This window comes from Solenopsis invicta, chromosome 13 (genome assembly GCF_016802725.1).
Source record: "Solenopsis invicta isolate M01_SB chromosome 13, UNIL_Sinv_3.0, whole genome shotgun sequence".
Lineage (NCBI taxonomy): Eukaryota > Metazoa > Arthropoda > Insecta > Hymenoptera > Formicidae > Solenopsis > Solenopsis invicta.
This window is the reverse complement of record NC_052676.1, coordinates 1,729,595-1,749,935: the sequence shown is the minus strand read 5'-3', so window position 1 is coordinate 1,749,935 and position 20,341 is coordinate 1,729,595. Positions and strand designations below refer to the sequence as shown.

The 20,341-nt window shown below is 38.5% G+C and overlaps 3 protein-coding genes across 6 annotated transcripts in view; 1 reads left to right on the top strand and 2 right to left on the bottom strand.

Moving 5' to 3' along the window:
- Positions 1-118: 118 nt before the first annotated feature.
- On the top strand, positions 119-6,473 carry LOC105208136. The gene is made up of 7 exons (XM_011177905.3): positions 119-264; positions 359-623; positions 712-829; positions 1,061-1,414; positions 2,104-2,364; positions 2,704-2,966; positions 3,033-6,473. The coding sequence occupies exons 2-7, from the start codon at positions 526-528 to the stop codon at positions 3,859-3,861; spliced, it is 1,923 nt and encodes a 640-aa protein (XP_011176207.1). The 5' UTR covers positions 119-264; positions 359-525; the 3' UTR covers positions 3,862-6,473.
- Positions 6,068-17,011, bottom strand: LOC105208137 (kinesin heavy chain). 2 transcript variants are annotated; one of them, XM_011177906.3, is made up of 14 exons: positions 16,085-17,011; positions 15,203-15,344; positions 14,710-14,883; positions 14,328-14,596; positions 13,985-14,231; positions 13,672-13,908; positions 13,156-13,511; positions 12,866-13,075; positions 12,638-12,781; positions 12,252-12,536; positions 11,954-12,139; positions 11,657-11,860; positions 11,210-11,504; positions 6,068-10,562 (listed from the first exon to the last, which is right to left on the bottom strand). In XM_011177906.3, exons 1-14 carry the CDS (start codon positions 16,241-16,243, stop codon positions 10,486-10,488), a joined length of 2,985 nt encoding a protein of 994 aa, XP_011176208.1. In that variant the 5' UTR covers positions 16,244-17,011; the 3' UTR covers positions 6,068-10,485. The 2 variants fall into 2 exon arrangements, with proteins under 2 accessions (XP_011176208.1, XP_011176209.1); XM_011177907.3 differs by having other exon boundaries at positions 6,072-10,625.
- LOC105208138 (serine-protein kinase ATM) overlaps positions 16,886-20,341 on the bottom strand; it is a 15,700-nt gene continuing 12,244 nt past the window's right edge. The window contains exons 18-21 of one of the 3 annotated variants that reach the window (XR_005576168.1): positions 20,038-20,264; positions 19,788-19,972; positions 18,743-18,823; positions 16,886-18,632 (exon numbers count right to left, since the gene is read on the bottom strand). Coding sequence is in view for 1 of the 3 variants with exons in the window: in XM_039456749.1 (XP_039312683.1) it covers positions 19,794-19,972; positions 20,038-20,264 (406 nt within the window). In the remaining 2 variants the exon portion in view is untranslated. Of the gene's footprint in view, positions 19,973-20,037; positions 20,265-20,341 lie in introns of all 3 variants that reach the window. The other 2 variants (XM_039456749.1, XR_005576167.1) reach the window with 2 other exon arrangements.

The window sequence follows — 20,341 nt, the reverse complement described above, 5'->3', positions numbered from 1 at the left end:
AATAAAAAAAATAAAAAAATTACAGAAAATGGAGCGGACATGCTGAATTGACGAGTAGAATTTTCGAAAATGCAACCCTATATGTCCCTATAGAAATATTGTAGAGCTTATATACAATTCATATTTAGGTTGGTACCATATTGATTGATATTATGGCATTTTTCGGCCGGCACGTGTGACGGGTATCGTAACGGCGAATACGAGCAATTTCGATCGTGTAGGTTTGCTGCATGTACAGGAGAAATCACCTGGAGTTTTTGTATGGTAAGTCTCGACGAAGACTCCACACGTTCAAGTTGATATCGCGACAGGCAACGTGCGTGAAACTCGTTCTCCTCGCTAACGACAGGTTTTTCAGGTTATGACGTGCTCTGCCCCTCAGTCATTCGGCGGGAGATGAGGCACGCGATCAACTTCGCCACCCCATGGAGAGAGCTCGCCTTTTCGCGGTCGTGTTTCGCATCTATCGTCGTTCTTTTAGCGCGCTTTTAATTCCCTTCATCCTCTTTTCTCCTTCTACGCGAGATGGTAATCGAGCGCAACGCGGCGTTCGATTTTACGATCGCATTCGCCCCGATTCTTTTAATTCTCGCTACGTGCTTGACGATCTTCTACAGGCTGAGGTGAGTCTACAGCTTGCGTTCTATGTATGTACATTTTCCCGCCGTTTTTACGAGCGTGCCTCACGCATTGCGATCACGCGTCTTGCAGAGCGAGATGGCCTGTGAAGGTGAACTGCTGGTTTTGCAATGAGAACACGAAAATCTGGCGGCAGGACCTGGACTGGTGGTTGTGCTCTTGGTGCGAACAGTACAACGGCTTTTCCAAGGTAAATCGTAGTCTACTTCTTCAGTTATTTTCTTTTTCCAGCTACACTTTTTTTTTCTGAGAAACTCCATTTGCTTAATAGATTGGTTTTTTTAATTCTAGCTGAATCTCTTGCACATGTTCATTCTTTCTTTCTTTTTCTTCAATGAGAAAAGAAAAGGATGAAAATTAGAAAATTTACCTGAAAATAGCACACCTGTATGTAGACAAATGCAAAAAATACTCCTTGCAGGATGGCGACTATAAGTACGATATTCCAGAGCAGTACACAGCGGCGAAAGTACGTACGAGATATTGTCGCCTGTCTGATGGAGGTGACAACTGCCATGTCCTTGATGATAAACTCTGTTCGTACTGCAATGAGCGGGAGAGTCAGAAGCTGCTGGAGCTGTCCAACTTTGAGCCTAAGAGTGAGAAGCTCTTTCATACAGAGTTGAAGGCATTCAAGGAGTATCTGGAAATAAAGTATCCACTGTGCGACAGCTGCAAATCAACAGTGCAAGATGTGTTGCGCAGGCAGACAGCATGGTTAACTCGTTACAAAATGCTCTTCTTTCGGCGGAAACCAATAAAAACGCTTATCAGCGTGAGTACATTTGTAGGATATCGTTGAGGATGTATCACATATATTTTCAAGAAACTGAAAATATTGCGAATTGTTCTGCATTGCAGTTAAAAATAACAAAAAGTTTGGCCATGATTTTGTATCTAAAAAATTATTTTAATTAGAAGAAGAAATTGCTTTAATAGATAGAATTAATAATAAAAAAAATCTGAATTTTTTAAATATAGGTGTTATTTTTTATATAAATATTCAAGTATTTTGAGTATTTGGGATGATTAATGTAAAATTCATAACTGTATAGTTTTTAAATAAATTTATTCAATATCTTGAGTACTTTAAATATTTATACAAAAAATTGAGATTTTTTCATTTTTTACAATAATTTAATTTTTAATAATGAATGAATTTTTTAGAATTTAATTTTCAATAATAAAATAAATAAATTATAAAAAAATATTTTTATAATTTATTTACTTTATTTATCATTATAACAAACATAATTTGTTGTTTATTATGTATACAGTTTATTTGAAGTGTAAATGTTGAAACATTTCTAATTTTAAACTTTTACTTTTTGCAGAGACTATGTGTGATACATCTTTAATAGTATGTTTATTACATTATCGTAAATATCTCTGAACATTTTTCATTAATGTTTTCAATAACATGCAGTTGTAGCAACAAATAATCATTGATTAGTACTCTTACAGAAAGCAAGACGGTGGGAAACACTTTTTCGACTTATCTCGACAATCCTGGTCGCGATGCTCATGCACGACTTTGTTTGGCTGCCAATTGGTGGACTGTTCTTTCGTTTATGCATTTGTTGGGCGAGCTTCAAGACAAGGTTAAACAAAATTATCAAAATATGGATATCTTTATTGTTTTGCATCACTATTTCCGTGTCCATCAAGAGTTTGACGACTCAAAATGTTTGGCTTGCAATGGAACTTTTTATGCAGTACCGCGTGGTGAGTTGGACACGACTGGAAATTATTTGTAGCGCTTAAATATATTTCAGGATGTTTACTATCGAGAAAACCTGGAATTTTCAAAAAATTTATTTTTATTTTATCTTTGAAAATTTTATGAATTTTTATGAAATTTTATTGATATTTAGACAAATTTTTATATTGTATATTATAATAAAATAAATTTATTTTAAAGTTGCATTAAAAATTCTTCTAATGTTATCTGCAACTTTGATTTAAATGCTTGGAAAATCCAGGAATTTTCACAGAATTTTTTTTATAAAATTCAAAGTAAACATCCCAAGTATATACATTTAACTTACCAGACTGTCATTTCAGGTAGTGGTATGCGTATTTGTCATCGATTTGTTTATTTATTTGATGAGACTAGATTCCAGTATAACTAAAAATACATTGAATGGTTCAGTGGCATTTAAGAAAATCAAGTTGCGCTCACGAGATACCGTTTTGCCTCGACTCGCGTATACCAGTGAAAACAATAACGTACCAAGCGAAGTGAACGACAGTATTAAACCATCCGTTTATACGGCGGGTGAATTATCTTCCACTGAAATCAAATTCAGCAAATCCCATTCAGCAATGCAAGTATTTTACGTCATTTTTGCTCTTAATACATGAACGCTTTTGTTATTTCTATTTTTTTTTAGATTGAGACAAAGACTGTCTACGATTACTGCCAACGATGGCATCAATGGATGCCTAAGCTCTGTATCTCGGCGCGAAAACGATTCACTAGATAATTGCTGTTTGAACGACAGCCTGAGTACTCTTCTCTTGAGCGAAGATCCACCGAAATATAGCAGAAGCGTGAAAGTGGCGCCTGCGATTTTCGAACGAAGAGTGTACAGTGCGACGAGTTCCGAGAATCTGTTCAGGAAATCTAGCAGCATCTATAGCAGCGGCAAGAGGAGGTGCATCCTGTCACCGCCAAAGCTCAGATCGGTGACGCAGACGTCGTGGGTGGCGGGCGGTTACTGGCAGGACGGTATGATGACCGCGACGCCGCCGACGCTCTCGCGATCGTCCAGTCAGAGCTCTGGCTTTGGATCGGTCGGCTCCTCCAATCTCGCGCCATCCCGCGAGCCGTCCGTGCACGAGTTTGACCGATGCTCTGTTGTGTCGGAAGCTACGCGATGGTCATGCCAAACGCCGCGGCCGGGGGGTCTCGTCTCCAGGCATGACTCGCCGGTCCCGCGTCCGCAATCGCGGTACTCCGACGCGACGGGAGGCCATTTGTCAGCGGCACCGTCGCCATCACCATCGCCGACGATCCGCGCGGCGTGCAACACGGACGATTATGTCCAGGAGAACTACGCTCGCGGACCGAACGTCGGGGAACGGAACGGTTGGGTGCCGTTGATGCATGCCGGTTCCCACACGACTACGGTCGTCACGAGCCCCGGCTGGCTGTCTGCGATGCTCTGCGGTTCGCTGATACTAAACATGATAGTGCTGTGCGCTACGTTGTTACGTTAACGTCTCGACGACCAGGTTCGCCGTGCGCTGGGTTATTGTGTGTTCACGCGGTAATTTTTATCAATCGTCACGATTATTTATGTGATTGCTAGTATTAAGTGAACTTCGAGTACTCGGCGAGTTTGGTCGCTGCGATCAATTCGGTCACTTTTCTTTTCTCTTCTCTTGTATGCGATTTTCTACTGCCGGTTTCTTAAGTTCTAACGATTTAACGTGAACTTACAGTTAATATTTACGAGTAAACCTCACGGACGCCGGGCGGTCAGACACCGATTTTTTTTCAATTTTTTACAGTTTCTTATGTCAAAGTATGAAAAAATCGCATTAATTTGAGCTCAAATTAATTTTTTCAATTTAAAAAAAGCTTTTATCTTACGCAAATACACGTGAGGACGATACGATCATATTCCGAAATATAAAAGTGGAATCGAAAATCTAGTAGCGCGTAACACAAAGTTTAATGATTGCATTAGCAATCCTGCAAAAATTTTTGTAACGGACAAACACGTCCAAACTCATATATGGTTCTAAACCACCCCAAACGGACTCTTAAAGTTTTCTACAAGTGGAACTATTTCTTAATTATTCTTGTAGTGTTTTATGTGTTGAATTTCAAAAAATTAGATTTAGATTCATTCTCATTGGAAATAATGCTTTAAACATGTGTAAAATCGGGTATTTGCGTAAAATAAAAAAAAATAAAGTTAAAATCGATGAGGGATTTCTTCCTATTTTGACATGACAACTATAAAAGATTTTGAGAAAAATTGGTGCTTGACGTTCTCCCAGATTTACTTGTTAGGGGTGATAGAATTACTGCCAAATAAGGGACGAGCACCGTATTCCATTTTACTGCTGGGAAAATAGTAAATACAACATTACACTGCCAATATACATGCTCGAACATATCTACCAGTCTCTTCTTCTGCTTTTATATTAGACCTAGTATTTTCTTTTTTTTTTCTATAATTAGGATATCTGTTCTTATAGACACGCCGCTTTATATCCTTAAACTCGAAATTTCTGAATTGTATGTATTACCTTCTGTATTTATGTAAATATTTATCTGCTCGTTTTCTTTCATATTACCTTTTTTTCCGGCAAGCCTGTTTGCCATTTTTGAGAAATAGCGTCTCGAATCTTAATTGCCCGACGTAGGGCTGGCCTCTACGAGGGGGCAATTCTCGCTCAATTTCGCGAATGCGTAAACGTATCTCCTTGCGCATTTCGAATACAATACAATCTTTCGGATTTCGAATCACGACAGTTTAAAATGCGAACGCCGAGGACAATTTGCGTGTCTCATCTTTTGGAAGTAATTTTGCTTGAGAGAAAACAATAGCGTTTGAAGTGTTTCATAATGTATCAGTTTTTGTTTATATCAATGCACATCAAATGGAGCACTTTATGTAATGCTTTTTTTCCCTTACTTAAAATTATTCCGCATAAAAGAAAGGGGCGCGCGAATGCCTTTTTACACATACTGTAATTAATACGAAAACTTCAGCCTCAGTGAGAAATACGTATGTAACTTTAGAAATAAGCCAAGTATATTTGTTTATGCATTGTGCCCTGAATATTTTCTGTTTTCATTTCATTATTTATCAATAACAAGATCGATTGTACATACTTGCCGAGAACTTTCTTAAAAAAAAAAGAAAAAAAGATGCGCCCTGCGACAGGTACACTATACGTGAAGCCTTCTTAGCCTGTGGACTAGGAAAAACTTGTTGTAATAAATCATGTTGCTTATTGTATTCCGATTATTGTATGTTTTGATATCTATAATATTGTATAATTCTACTGACAAGAATAAAATGTGAACTTTTTACAATACGATCTATAGATTGTCACTTTTAATTTATTCCTTTTCATCGTCCTGTTTATAGGATAGTATCTTTTCATCTTTTTTTCTTCATGTTCTTAATATTTTTTTTAAACTTTTTATAAAGTCTTTTTAAAAATAAAAAAAGTCGGTAACATTCCGCGGAAAGGAAGAGAAAATCCGTTGACAAAATGCAGAAGAGAAAACAAGTAATTTCGTACAAATTGACTAAGGTGCATTAAAACTTTCTTTGCGATTGTAAATACAATGATTTTAAAAGTAACATAAATAAATTCGTAAAAAGTTCGGAATCCTTTCAGCCTCGAAGGCTGGGACAGGGCGATCAATACAGAATCTTACGCACGCACGATGAGATGTGTGTATGTATAATATATTTTTTTTTATTATTACCTTATAAATATATTTCTTTCGGAGATTACTTCGCCGGGACAATATGCGGTGCGACAATAAATAAATAAGTGAATACAGACGTGTGATTTTCCTTGTTCTTTCTTCAATATAAGCATTGTCTCGTTTCGATAATTGAATAATGATAATAGTATAACGATATCACCTTAAAATTACAGTTTTAATCCGAGAAGAATATTGTATTACAATTTATATAGTACCTTGTAGCTACAGCCTCTCTTCTACACCCTGCATACAAATTTACTACCACCTAATGTCTAGAAAAAAAATTGTTTAGAATTGCAGCTATGCGTTTCTTTTTTTCACGGTTTTCTTTTTATCTCACTTTCGCTACTTTGCTGTTTCAGATGAGGTAGATCTGAACTCGATCTCGCTGATGCGAAAAGCATTCTCGCACGACGAAAAAATAAGATCGTTACACAAAAGTCGTCGGAGAACTCCGTTATTACGTTCTTTGCTCGCTGAGATTCTCTCTGTGAGATCGGATCTCTCGAAACAACGGAACGGGAGATCCTATTTTTTTTCCTCTTTCCCTCCGAAAGATCGCGATAAAGAAACGAAGAAGGCGCTCTTCGCTCGTCGTCGAGACGAAGGGATTTAGCGGTTGTAGATCGACCTCCTCTTTAACAGTGACTGGATGGCTGCGTGCACATAAATCGTTATAATCTCGCCTACTTGACTGCGAATATAAGTGTGTAGTGTAGCATTATTTTAACATTATCTTTTTCTTTCTTTACTCAGACACACCGGAGACGTTACGAAAATAATATACCAATAGCTCTGTCTGCGCTCCGCGCACGTCGGCGAACGTTATTCGATACATTACACATACATCATTAATAATAAGAATCGATCGTTGCTGTTGCGCTTATGAGGGATTGTTATCATCTATCACAAAGATCGGTATAGCGATTTCTTACACGATTTTCTTACGTAATCTCTTTTTAGCTTCTCAATTACGTCGCGAAAAGGGATGGGGGGAGGGGAAGGGGTCGAAAATCTCGACGGTCGCGGAATTACAATTGTTTTGTCGAAGCTGATGATTAATTTAATTAATCGGCAGGAAAAAGGGAAACTCGCGGATTACAATTTTCAGCGCAACACAATTGGGAAGGCGGTTTGGGAACAGAGAGGAGAGAAATACATTCATCGGCGTCTAAAGAGGGACGCGCGTCGAAGAGAGAAACATTAACATTATAAGTGTGTGTGTATTATATCTGCGATAAATACAATCGTGCATAGAACGTATGCTTGCCTTCTTTCTTTCACCACGGAGGGGAACGTACCCTCTCCTTTCTATCGTTCCGTTCGCGAAACTAACGTGACACGTTACATTGTATTGTATATATATATATGTATATTTCGTATATTTACATATACCCGACAAAAATAGCTTAACGATAATTGCACTCGCATTAATGCACCACACGCTTGTCGGCCGTCTTCGCCCACGTAAGAGCAAAGAGGGATGAAAAAAAAAAAGAACGCAACTTCGTCGTCCTCGATACAGTTATATATCACAAAAGTTAAGAGAGAACCTGGAGATGGTGTGTGATAGAAAAGAATACAAGTATTAGTCGAATACTTCTTTTCGAGTCGCGTTTACTTTACATTACTCGCTTCCCCGTGCTCCACGAAAAAGCTACCACGAAGGTGCAACCTCTACTCATTATCGTTAAACAAATCCCGCGAGCGCTCTCACAAGTTTAGCACAGATCTGAGAATTTTCGCGTCCGAGGAGGATCGAAAAACGTATTTGTATCTTAATAAATAGGCTCTCTCGCTCGCGACGGAGGCAGATTACGCATCGATTATGCGCGCGATTGTGAGAGCGACAATAAACGCAGGATATCGCGGAGTAACGGGGAAATGCACGAGTGCCGTGAAAGGCCATCGTCAGCGTCGGCCCGGGCCATTCGCGTAGTCGGGCGATTCGTATCTTATCGCGATTTATAAATTAGCAACGATACGGCTATCTCAAGAGCGCGCAATCATATATAGAGAAGCCTTGTAAAACAGATTTATAAAGAGACGTACAATATTTCGTGTGTAAAATTGGGCGGAAAAAAGAGCGTAGAAAATAACGATCGCGAGAGAACTGAACTCTAAGTTTAACAAGAAAAAAGTGAGGAGCTCTCGAAAAGGATCAATGACGCCGCGAATGAGAAACGCGTGAGCGCGAAACTCCGACGAAGAGTTTCCTCCACTTTCCTTTCTTCCTCTTCTTTCCTTCTTTTCAAGACACGCGACAAGTAGATTTCACAAAGGGTTTCACCGCTCACTCGTAGTCGGAAGAAGCGAGGAAGAAGAAAGTCCGAGAGGCTCGCCGGAGGAAGGCCGAGGCATCTTCTCGTCGCTCGATGGTCGCCAGGGAGCAGCAAAAGGAGCGTATCGGAGATAAATTAATCTAAATTAGACGCACGCGAGAGAAATGGTCGGCGAGCTGTACGCTGTATACGCATAATATAGATGGTTCAAATCGCTCTACTTTCCTGTCGCGGAGTAGGTCCTTGTGAATTTTCCTCGCACTGAGACCGCACGCGGACCGGCCGCCGTGACGCGAGAGCTCTGGAGAGGCAATTCCTCGCTTGACCGGGGATCAAGCGTGCCCTTCGGCAAGAATGCGCACTGGCGGGCTCTTGGTCTCGATACCCACAACGCTAGAACTCGGTTCGAATTGTCATCTTTCGCGCTCGGACAAAATTTATATGGAAAGAATGGTTTTGTGGAAGTGTCTAAAAATTTAGTCGGATGCATCTAGCTAAATTCTTAGATACTTCCACAATGCCGTTCTTCCCGGTAAAGATACTGCAATCAGAATCTGGCCAGCGAGACAGCCAGTTTTGATTGATTGACATGTTTTGCCAACCCCTGAGACAGAGAAAAAGATAAGACAAAGATAGAAGAGGAAGGAAATGAGATAAAGAGTTAATGAATGTATACCTCCCCCCCCCCTCTTTCTCTCAGGATCTCGTCAGGAAATCGCCTTGTAGTCAGATTTTGATTGGAGGATCTCTAAACAATATCAATTTCACTTCCACGATTGATTCCTTCTAATCGCTCAATATTATTAATCAATTGCAGGCTAAGTTGAGGATTTGTACAATATATCGTGTCAATCGAAATGTATTTCTTTGAAACGTTACATATGAGGGTGTATTTTTATCGTTAATAGACTTTATTAGATTTAACGTCAATTAATAAAACTGAATGGTTATTTCTGATCACGTTATTTATCTTAACTCTGAGAACAAGCATCAAGCATCAAGCATCAGCACGAAACAGTATCTATATATATCGTTCCAGTTTAAGAATCATCGCACAAATTTGGGATCTGACACAATATGGATAGATTTCAACACAAAAATTTTAACATAAATATGAACTGTTTTCTTCTGTATATTATGAGCTTAATGTCTGACTTTATTTAATTGTTATCAGAAGCATGTAGCGACTGCGTTCAACAAAATTTATAACAAGAGTTAATCAACGTCTGAGCAAAATTAGGAAACAAATTGCACAATATAGTGTACAAACTTTCGACATAGCGTTCAGACAATCAATAATATTGAGCATCTAGGGACGTACAATACATTACGTTATCTGTTTAATTTGTTTCACGATCGTAAGTTCTTTAGCGACGAGTGGACACAAGTTTTCACCGTGCGCTCTTATTGCGAGGTATTTTTATCAGCTAGCAGAGAGATTTCTTACAATTACGAATACTTGTGTAAGCCGCGATCATCTTTACACTCGCTCGAAGCCGCATGTCCGATCGTCTTCTCAATTAGTGAATTAATTAGTATTTGAACTAAATGCGTTAAGTCTTCGTTGCCTCTTTCCCGAGATCCTCGAGGATCCTGATCGACGTGATCACGCGATCCTCACTACGAACTCGTAAGATTGCGGCAAGAGTTTTTCTTGATTCTCAGTTTTTAGACTGAGTGCGATTTAAATAGAAAACACTAAAGTATAAATTATTTCGTGGGAGTGGCAAGAGACTCCTCCGTGTAATTCGTACGCGTTTCAGACATACAATTCAATATCTATAATCGAATTATTATCATGCAAATATATATATCTATATATTTATATATGACATTAAATTAAATAATTTATAAAAATTAACTATTTACATCGACAGGACATGCAGCACTTGTGACATACACATGTACATACATATATGTCTCATAGGTGTCGTATATACATGTACATGTATATAATTTATTTAATGCACTTATCTTATATATACCTAAGCACATGCTTGCTCTGAGAAAAAGAGGAAAGAAACAATTAAAAGAACTGGCGGTGCTCTCTCCTTGCGGATAATATAGTACTATGCCCTTACTTTATAATAATAATTGTAACATTTATGCATATCCGTTATACATAAGAGCCGCTGGAATTCTTTTGTTTTCATCGATGAAAGCGTTCTTGCATTCGTTTTCTGTAAAAGTGAAGGGTATTTTGGCATTATGCGATCACGATCACTGTACGCTGTTACCCATATCTGTGTGTGTGTGATCAGGAACATGGAAAAAAAGAGAGGAAAACAAATAAATATACAAAGTAATATTGATCGACAATCAAATAAAATTTCATATTTCGTAAAATCAATATTATAGTGATTTCTAAATATAAATCTTAAATGATACGGCGGTAATCGCAACTGAGGAAACGTCTCAAATAATTAAACTCATGCAAAAGAACGCGATTCGATCGCACGTTAAAAAGGGACGTGAAGTTTGTTCGCTTTTATTTTCTCTTTAATAAAATTGCGTGAGAAGCTTTGTACCAAGATAGTAGACGCAACAAAATCGACCCACTCACTCTAAAGCGCAGAAGCTGTCTGCGGAGAGGGGAGTAGCTGCCAGCCGCCAGCCGCCACCCCTTTTGTAATGCAAAACCGAACAAACTCACACTACGATACACAATGTAAGCATTTTAATTAAATAAAAAAAGAAAAACAAGATGATTGTACATACGAAACAAAGTGAAAAAAAGGAGGTGAAAAAAAATAAAAGAGAGACGATGGCGATTTTAACTGGCGCGGCTCATATGCCAGAGGAAGACAGAGAGGAAACTACTCCTTACCACGATTGCCGGTTCTGATGGCATTGACGTTACTCAGGTGGTGCTGACCGGCCCGAATCGGCTTCGCGATCTGCGCGCTCGGCCCGCGTCGCGCCAGATTCTTTTGTCGGACCGCCTCCTTGATCCGGTCCACCTCGTATTGATAGCGCTTGCGATCTCGCATCGCGCCCTCCTTGGCGTCGCGCAGCGCTGTCTCCAGAGCCTTGACACGTTCCATCGTCGCCCGCAATCGTTTCTCTAGTTTAGGCAGCTCGCAGCGGAGATCTGCGTTATCTCTGACGAGTTGTTTGTGCACCTGTAATAAAAATATATATTATGTAAGGCGTCAATATATTAATAGCATGAATATAAATAAAAATAAGGGCAAAGTTTAATTATAAATTATTTACACTTAATAGCGACGTATTCATGAAAAATATAAACATATAATTTGCATTCGAGCTGTACCTTCGTCAGTTGGTCTAGGTTATTCTCCAAGAAAGATATCTTCTGTTTTTGCGCGAGAGAACCACCATCATCCTCATTATCCTCTGCATTAATAGTCTTCTTTATTCTAGCCTGCAGGTCCTGAACGAACAATTTGCGTAGATTGTGCAAGGTCTGCAGTTCTTTGGCTACCGTATCTTCCAAACCTTTGAGATCTTTTCTTGCCTGAAATCAAGATTCGATGTGATTATAAATTTATTTTGTACAATTATAAATTTATTTTGACCGTGCAATCGATAGACCGCTCGTCAAACGTACTTGTTCTCGGCGCTCGTTCAATAGCAAAAGCTCCTGCAGCTTGACCGATTTATTAGCCTCCTCTTGCTTCAGCCGTTCGTAATCGGCCTGCATTTGTTGGTGCGCCAGAGTAAACTTCTGATTGAGATCTTTGAGCTCGCTGATTAGCTCCTGCTTCTCGGAAAGTTCGTCCCTAAGCGCGGCAACCTTAAATAACGTTAGATCCGACATTAGAAAATGCAGGAATTTGAAAAAAAGTATTTAAAGGATTAAAAATTTAATCCATATTCGATTGAAATATATTCCACAAGTAACCAACCTGTTTTTGATGCGCATCCCTCAGCTGATCCATCTGCTCCTCTAAGGCCACACGCATCTTCGTCGCCGCCTCTTTCTCCTCGGCCTTCTCCTTGTTGGTGACCGCCTGTACTTGTTCAGCGGCCTTCAACTTGGCGCATTCCTCGCGCAACGCGTCTACGTCTTCCTCCAAGGCTCGCTTGCGCGTCTCGGCCTCCTTCATCGATTCCGTCAGCGTTTGCATGCGTGCCTCGTGTTGCGAGATTAACAGCCGGCATTCAGCCAAGTCCTTCTCATATTCGGAAACCTAGACATTTACGCAAAATAAAGATTGATTTGAGGAGAGCGACGTGAAGAAGAAATTGTGATTAATGCGATGACGTGAAACAAAGCTGCCGCCGTACTCACTTTCTTGTTGCAGTCTGTTTGGAAGCTTTCTAATCCCTGACATCGCTGGACTAAATTCTTCACCTCGGACTTCATCTTGCTGATGAACAACCGCGCTACCGTGAACTCCTCCTCCAGTTTACCGTTGCTCTCCGGCGGAGCAATCTTAAATTCAAATTGAGATCATAATTAAATCACAAAAAAATAATTTCTACGTTTTTATTTCTTGGAGATTTTATATAATCTTACCTTTAGATTTTCGTTAGACTCGCCACCGATAGCTACACCAATCTCCCCCAAGTCTTTTAGGAAATTTGCTAACATCTCCGCAATGCGTTTTCTTTGATGGGCCGACATGTCACGTAATTGTTGCAATTCGGATGCAGTGTTGTTCAGAGCTACTTGTTTAGACAGAAGCTCTTCCGTCATTGATTCCTGTTCCTTGTTTTTCAGCTCAACCTGAAGTTAGAGTAAGAAGAATAAAAAAAGCTTGTAAGTTTTCTTAAACAATAGTCTTCCATTTGTTCACAAATATTTACCTCTTGCGACTTTTGATCGTAATTGACTGCAAGTTCTTCCAGTGCTTGCAACACCTCTTTCACTTCCTCCTTAGCACTCTCGTTCTCCTGCTGTATTCGGTTCATCTCCTGTTGTAATTGTTCGTAATCTCGCCTCGCGCTGGCGATAAGTTCCTCCTGTTCATCCATCTGCTCCTTCAACTTCTCGACGTACTGCGACTGCTGATTGATTTCCTCATCCTTATCATCCAACTGTTGATACAGTCTTTCGCGTTCCTCCTCGAGCTTCTGCCTCTCCTCGTTCGAGAGGGAACCGATCATGAGACCGCCGCCAGGAGTAGCAGGCATCGGACTGTTGATCTTGTCGTCCAGTTTGGCTGCAAAATAAAGAGCTTTAGAATCCATGAACTACACAAAAGTTATACATCTAATCTTACAAAAAAATTACACCATTTGACAATTCTTTTACATTCGTCCTGTCTTAATATATAAGACTCTTAATTAGATAAATGCATTCATATTCTATGTCTTCATTACCTTCAATGGGTGCGGTAATCGGTGTGGTAACATCCGGTCCCTCAATAAGGCTGACCTGCTCCTCGGGTTTGACAGTCTCACCCTGCCGCCAACGCGACAATTCTGCCTCCAATTTGTCCACTTTGCCCTTCCATCTCGCCACTTTCTCCTTCTCGCGTTCGTATCGACGTTTCCATTCTTCGGCCGTCAATTCTTCGTTCACGCATACGACGTTCTTAATAGTCTTAGCGCGTTTACCTATAATAAACACATTCCACAAAATCTGTCGAAAACAATGCCACATATTATCGAAGAGCAAAGAAATATAATTTACCAAAATCTAAAGTTGATTTCGTTTCGGATTCGTTGAAACTAGCGGGAGAGCAACAGATGATAATCGTGGTCCTGGCGTTGCCACCCAAGGATTCTTGCAAAATTCTCGTTAGCTTGGAGTCACGATAAGGAATGTGAGTCTTATTGCCGTCAGCCAAGGCCGAGATTACATTACCAAGTGCAGACAGAGATTTGTTAATGTTCTTCGCTTCATCTAGCACCGTTCCTTCTGCACCGGTCTTAGAAACCTAACAAAATATAAAATATGGAAAATATAAAATAATGAAATAGAAGATATAAAAAAGAAGAATAGAAAAAAACATGTTTTCCTCATATAATCCCACCTTTTCGGAACCGGCTAAATCGACAAGGTACAATTTGCCGGAAAGCTTCTTTTGATTCTCCAAATTCTCTTGTTTAACATTTATAAGGAAAACGGAATGGGAACGTGAGCTGTGCTCGTTCATGTTGGTCACGGCGATGTGCCGGTTTGACTTCCCTTCCTCTATCACTTCGAACACCTCCTCAGGACTAGAAACAAACCGCTCGGTCGCACCTTTCACGAACGGCACGCGGTTCTTGTCTTCGTGTACGCTTAAATTAACCTTAGACACTGAAACGAAAAATTACAAAGATTTATTTCGAGCAGTGTACAGAGGTATTGATTGTCACAAACATAATAATTATTAATATTAAGTATAAATATAAAATCAAGCGAGGACTCACCATCGAGAAGATCCCTGATTTTATCCATGTAAATCTCAAAGTATGACACTTTGATATGAAATTCCAAGTTCTCCTCCATGCCATAGATATGATTGAAGATGTCATTGACAATTCGTGGAATAATTCCCTGTTTGTTCGGATCGCCAATGACTCCCTCCATTGTGTGCGTTTTACCTGTGTACAAAGAATTTAAATATAATAAAAATCTGGTGATGATTATTCTACAAGGTGTGCCTGCTTAAATTTTGGAAAAAAATTTGTTGATTTTTCAGATGTTTTTGCTTAATAAAATTGGAGCAAGTTTAAATACAAATGTAAAATGATAAATCTTATCAAAAAATCTTATCTAAAATTCATATATTTGGGAAAATCAAATGTTTGAAGAGATAATTTTCTAGAGTTATAATAAAATATTCTCTAAGAAAAATTTTTCTAGTAAACACCTGTTCTAAAATAGATTCTAAAATAATAGTCTTGAACAAAGATTCTTTACCTGACGATGTTTGACCATATGCAAAAATGGTTCCGTTATATCCTGCCAGAACATCTGTGACGATAGATTTTGCGGCTTCATTGTAGACTTTGTCTTGTGTAGCATTCGGTTTAAATACTTTATCAAAGAGGTATACTTTGCCCTACAATCGATATGTATTATGTAGCCAAAAATTCCAGAAAATGTCAAGCTTTTAATAAAAATAATTCTCTTATAACTATAAAATCTTGATTATTTTTTAATTGCAGTACTCTACAAATAATGTTTAATTAAAAGCATGCATATAAAATTCCAATATATTAAATCGCTGAGTCACTATTGCATTTATGTGTACAGTATTTTATTTAAACCTTCTAATATCCATTCTCATCAATTAGGCTAACTTTGACTTTAGTTCAACTTACTTTTTATTTCTTTAGTTTTGAAAATTAGAAAAAGACAGAAAGTAAGATAAACAAAGTTCAAAATTAAAAATCTAAAAAACATTGCTAATATAGTACACAGAATGTGCTAAATAAATTCATAGAAAGATGTGCTCTATGAATCATATTCCCAATTTACTCTACAGCTTTCTAATTTTAAAAATTAGAAAAAGAAAGTAAGTTGAATTCAATTTAATGTTAAACTAAAATCTAAAAAACATTGCTAGCACAGTATGTGCTACATAGAATGTGCTAAATGCAGAATATACACTTTTAAAATCCTAAAGAAACATGTGCTCCATGAATCATAGTCATGGCTCTATATACACATATCTATATGGAGAATGCATATCTACACACAAATATATGCAACAATATATGCAAAGAGACAATGGGAACGGATCTCGACGAACGAGGTCGAGTGGTCCACGTTCACGTAAGCGCGAAATGCTCCACGTACCCCGATGGAGATGCAGTTGTCGTCGTTGCCGGATGGGAACTTGACGATGAACTTGGAGCCGGCCTTCTCCTCGGAGTCATTGAGTGGCCGGAACCTGCAGACCACCTTGATGCTGTCCTCGGCAGCGATCTCTCGCTCCCTCGGCGTCTCCATTGCCATTGCGAGTGGAGGCGACGGTGAGACGACGACGACGACGACGACGACGACGACAACGACGACGACGACGATGACGAAGGTGCGTGCGTGTGCGCGCGCGCCTTTGTCTGTGTACGTGTGGTAAGTGTGTACTTAGCACTCGACTGGTAGTATCAGCGCGGCCGATACTCTTCACCACCACCACCACCTCCTCCTCCGCCTCCTCTTCTTAGGCTATCCTCCGCTGCTTCCGACTATCCTCGGCTGCGATTGTACGTGGAGCGAGACATAGGCGACGGGTTGGCATAGGCGCGTACCGCATGAAGGAACCGTCGTCTATCTATATCTGTCTCCTTCTCTCTTTCCCCTCCTTCCCCACTGTCACAATCGCTCTCGCTCTTTCTCTCTCACCTCGTCGCGCGCCGATAGCGGGTCTGTCTGTCACCGTTCTCTCCTGGTTCTCTCGGCGAGCAGCAAGATGGCGACCGATGAGTGGCTGGCTGGCTGGCTGCTTGACTGACTGGATTTGATCCTGGACCACGAGGTTCACTACGAGTACACAATCCTCTTTGCGTCAGGCGACGACACTTTGGCAGGACCCGCCCGCCTGCACCTTCGAATCTATCACTCTCTCCCTTCCTCCCACCCGTCTTCTTTCTTTCTCTCTCGCTCCTTCGCGCTCTTGTTCAATTCGAAAATCGCAAGCCCCCCGCGAGCGTACCGTTCTCTTCCGCTGCAGGCAGCGAGGACGGAGGCGATCGCACGCTGCGGTGGCGGCTACACGGCCTACCTCCTTCGGAGAAACTTTGCGAGCGAGCGAAATCCCCGAGTGCGCCCCGCGCGCGCGCGCAATCGATGACGGAGTCGGGGAGGACGTGACGGCGACGTTGCGCGCTACATACGCCGCACACCTACACCTACACCTACACCTTCATTATTATCATTATAGGTCCGGGTTGTTCGCGCGACCGCTATGCTTGGCTATGCTGCCTCACCTTTTTCGAGGTGCAGCACACCGCGACGATTCTCGCCTACCTGATAATCGCTTTTACTATTTACCCTTCAATAAAATTATTATTATTAGATGTTGTAAGGGTTGAATAAATTGATGATATATTTTTTAAATTAAGTTAAAGTTAACGGCTTACACAAAATTAATTTCGTTAAGTAAATGAATTCAAAGTTGCATTGAGATTAAGTTAAAATCTAATTTTAAAATTATTTAGATTTAGAAAACGTCATAATTTTTACAAATTTGATTACTCTAAATAATAACACAATAATATCGATTACCAAACATTAATACTTTCTTGTAAATTAATTTTGTATAAATAAAGAATTGTTGTTTATATGGAATATATTTCTTTTACAATCTTCCTCCTTTTACAAATGTTTATACAACTTAGGAAAAAAGTTAACAAATTTAAAGTTTTAAAAATAACTGTTAGTCGAAGTGTCAAAACACTCATTTTAACTTTACTTGTGAGTTATATCAATGCTTTAAAATTACTATTATTTATGTTTAACTTTTTAATTAGGTACTCAGCTCTGATTATTACCTATGCTTGCAAGCAGCATTATTGTTATTATAGATTTGAACTTATAAAGTTTGTATCATACTACACATTAATGATTAAAATTCTACCAATCAGAACGAAACAGATTAAAATTATCTGATTGAAGAATTTTAATCCTTAATCGCGAAAAATTGAAACTAATGCAATAGAAACATTTATTTAAAGGATGTATTTGTAAAGAAATACTATTTGAAAGTATTTCATGTAGTAAATATGAAAAAAAGCAAATAGTACTTAACATTTACATGTTAATTTTCAATCGTAAAGATAAATACAAATTTCAAACAGCGTTACTTTTATTATTTTATCTTTCGTGTAGCTCTTTGTGATGTTTCCGTTTTTGCTTATAACTGTTTTCATTACTTGCATCTCAATAAAGCTACTGTTATTCTTGTTACTTTTACATAAACCTGTATACAGAATGATTCAATACAAAAGATTTAAGAGTAAAAAGTTTATTCTTTGGCTTATTTTATGAAGAAAAAATAAACATATATCTTAAAGTACTTTGTTTTCAAAACACAAAGTGTTTCTAAGTTGAGAAAAGAAAAATGAAAACCTCAAAAACGTTTTAATATTTTCTTCATAAAATAAAAATCTCCTTAAATCTTTTACACTTACTTAGGAATCATTCTGTATGTTTACACCTATGGCGGAACGCATACGGGGTACGCTCCTTCCCGATAGCGGAGGAAAATGATGAGTAGGAACTTGTAGACTGTCCTCTCATCACGGTTAATCTGTCTCGCGTGTAACTCTCGTGCCCGCACTCGTTTCCACATCGTCACAGTCATTCCCGCCGATGAATAAACGAAAACACATGCTTCATTTTTTCTCTGGAATCAATGTGCACTATTATTGCATCGCAAAAGAGAATTATAAGTGAATTTCGGGAAGTATTAGATATTTCACGACGAAATTCTTCATAGAGTTTTATTACCCTCACCTGCTGCTTCCTCCAAACTCATTCCTCGTTCGGGAACTTTAGTATTTTGTATTCTATCTTCATTACTCCAAGATAAATCTACTTCACAATCAGTTCAAAATTTGAATTTGTTATGTTAGACGCGCGGCGTGCGAGAGTGATATATCGATAATACGATATTCTCGATTCTCGCTATTTCGATACATCGATTTGTCGAGGCGTTATAACACCACGAGGAAAAATTGAAATGGATTCATTAGAAATATTTATTAAAAAAATGTATCTATAAAAAAACACTATTTGAAATAAATAACCTTTATAATAAATGTAAAAAAGCAAATAGTATTTAATGTTTATGTCATGGACGTTACAGGGAAATAAGTTTCCTCTATTTTCTATTTTTTACAAAATTAAATATAGTAAAAATAAAATAAAAAACAGCACACATTTTACAGGTATATAGATGTATTCATTCTTTTTTTAAATGTGTTTTAAAATCAATTCCCTTGTTATTAGTTACCAAATAGCTAAGTAATTATTTTAATCTTCCTATTTTATCTTTCTTTCACTTATTTATTTTCTATGACATATCAAAATGTAAAATAAATTTCTTATTTTAACCCATTAGCTACCACGATCCCCATTTGAAGATTTTGGAATTTTACGTACACTCGATGCTAAAAATATATTGGTACGCCTGATAGTTTAGTTTCATTCAAAAATTTCAAAAAAAAGGAGGAGAGGCAGTTAAGTAAATGTATGTATAAACCTTAAATGCTATTTGCTTTTGTAATATGTACTACATAAAATACTTGTCTCAAAATTGTTTGTAGATACACTTAAATAAATATTTCTATTTTCTATTTTAACTATTTTCCTCAGCACTGCATAATACAAATGGATCATGGAATCGGAATAAGGCAATAAAACTTGAATATTGATAAAACTTCCTTTTCAACAAGTATAAAAAGACATTTTCGAATAAACATTATAAATTAATATAAAAAACTTATTCTACGATAAAAAACTTATTATATGAGTATTTATGATATATAAAATTATTTACTAGTATTCACAGATATGGCTGCCAGCCACAGTAAATCTGGCACAAATTCGCAGGGTCTCGTGCTTCCCGAAGGAGCCTCTCGACCTGTCCGGAAACACTAGACACCAGACCGTCCTCAATACCCTGTAGTTTCTGCTCGATTCTCAAAAGAGCTCTGTTAGCAATCGTATTGGTTTCCACGCGCGCTAAAAAAAAATTTAAAATTAGTGGAAATTTTTCGGCTCGTTATTTTCTGTTCTAATTTTCTTACCTCGCCCACTGTTCTCTAGAGAACGCCTTACAACATCGCTTTGCATCTTGTAGGCTTTTTCTGGCGTGATCGCCCACGTGAAGAGTGGATCATATAGCAGAACTTGAAGAAGAGTGATGATAATCTGTTTCTGATCACGCAGCATTGTCATAGTCACTTCACAACTTCGTCTCATGGTACCTTCAATGCCGGAAACACCCATAGCAACTTCGATATCCCTAGTTAGCCTATAACAAGACGGATAGTTATTTGATATAAAATTCTAATAAAATATAAAATATTTTTGCAATGCGTTTTTCGCGAA

Bases quoted from the DNA above. Each gene is read 5' to 3' on its own strand.
- LOC105208136 (XM_011177905.3), top strand. From the start codon at position 526: ATGGTAATCGAGCGCAACGCGGCGTTCGATTTTACGATCGCATTCGCC. The intron at 624-711 runs GTGAGTCTACAG...CGCGTCTTGCAG, and splicing joins ACGATCTTCTACAGGCTGAG to AGCGAGATGGCCTGTGAAGG. The intron at 2,967-3,032 runs GCAAGTATTTTA...ATTTTTTTTTAG, and splicing joins AGCAAATCCCATTCAGCAAT to ATTGAGACAAAGACTGTCTA.
- LOC105208137 (XM_011177906.3), bottom strand. From the start codon at position 16,243: ATGGCAATGGAGACGCCGAGGGAGCGAGAGATCGCTGCCGAGGACAGC. The intron at 14,597-14,709 runs GTGAGTCCTCGC...TTTTCGTTTCAG, and splicing joins AATCAGGGATCTTCTCGATG to TGTCTAAGGTTAATTTAAGC. The intron at 11,861-11,953 runs GTACGTTTGACG...TCTTGATTTCAG, and splicing joins TGAACGAGCGCCGAGAACAA to GCAAGAAAAGATCTCAAAGG.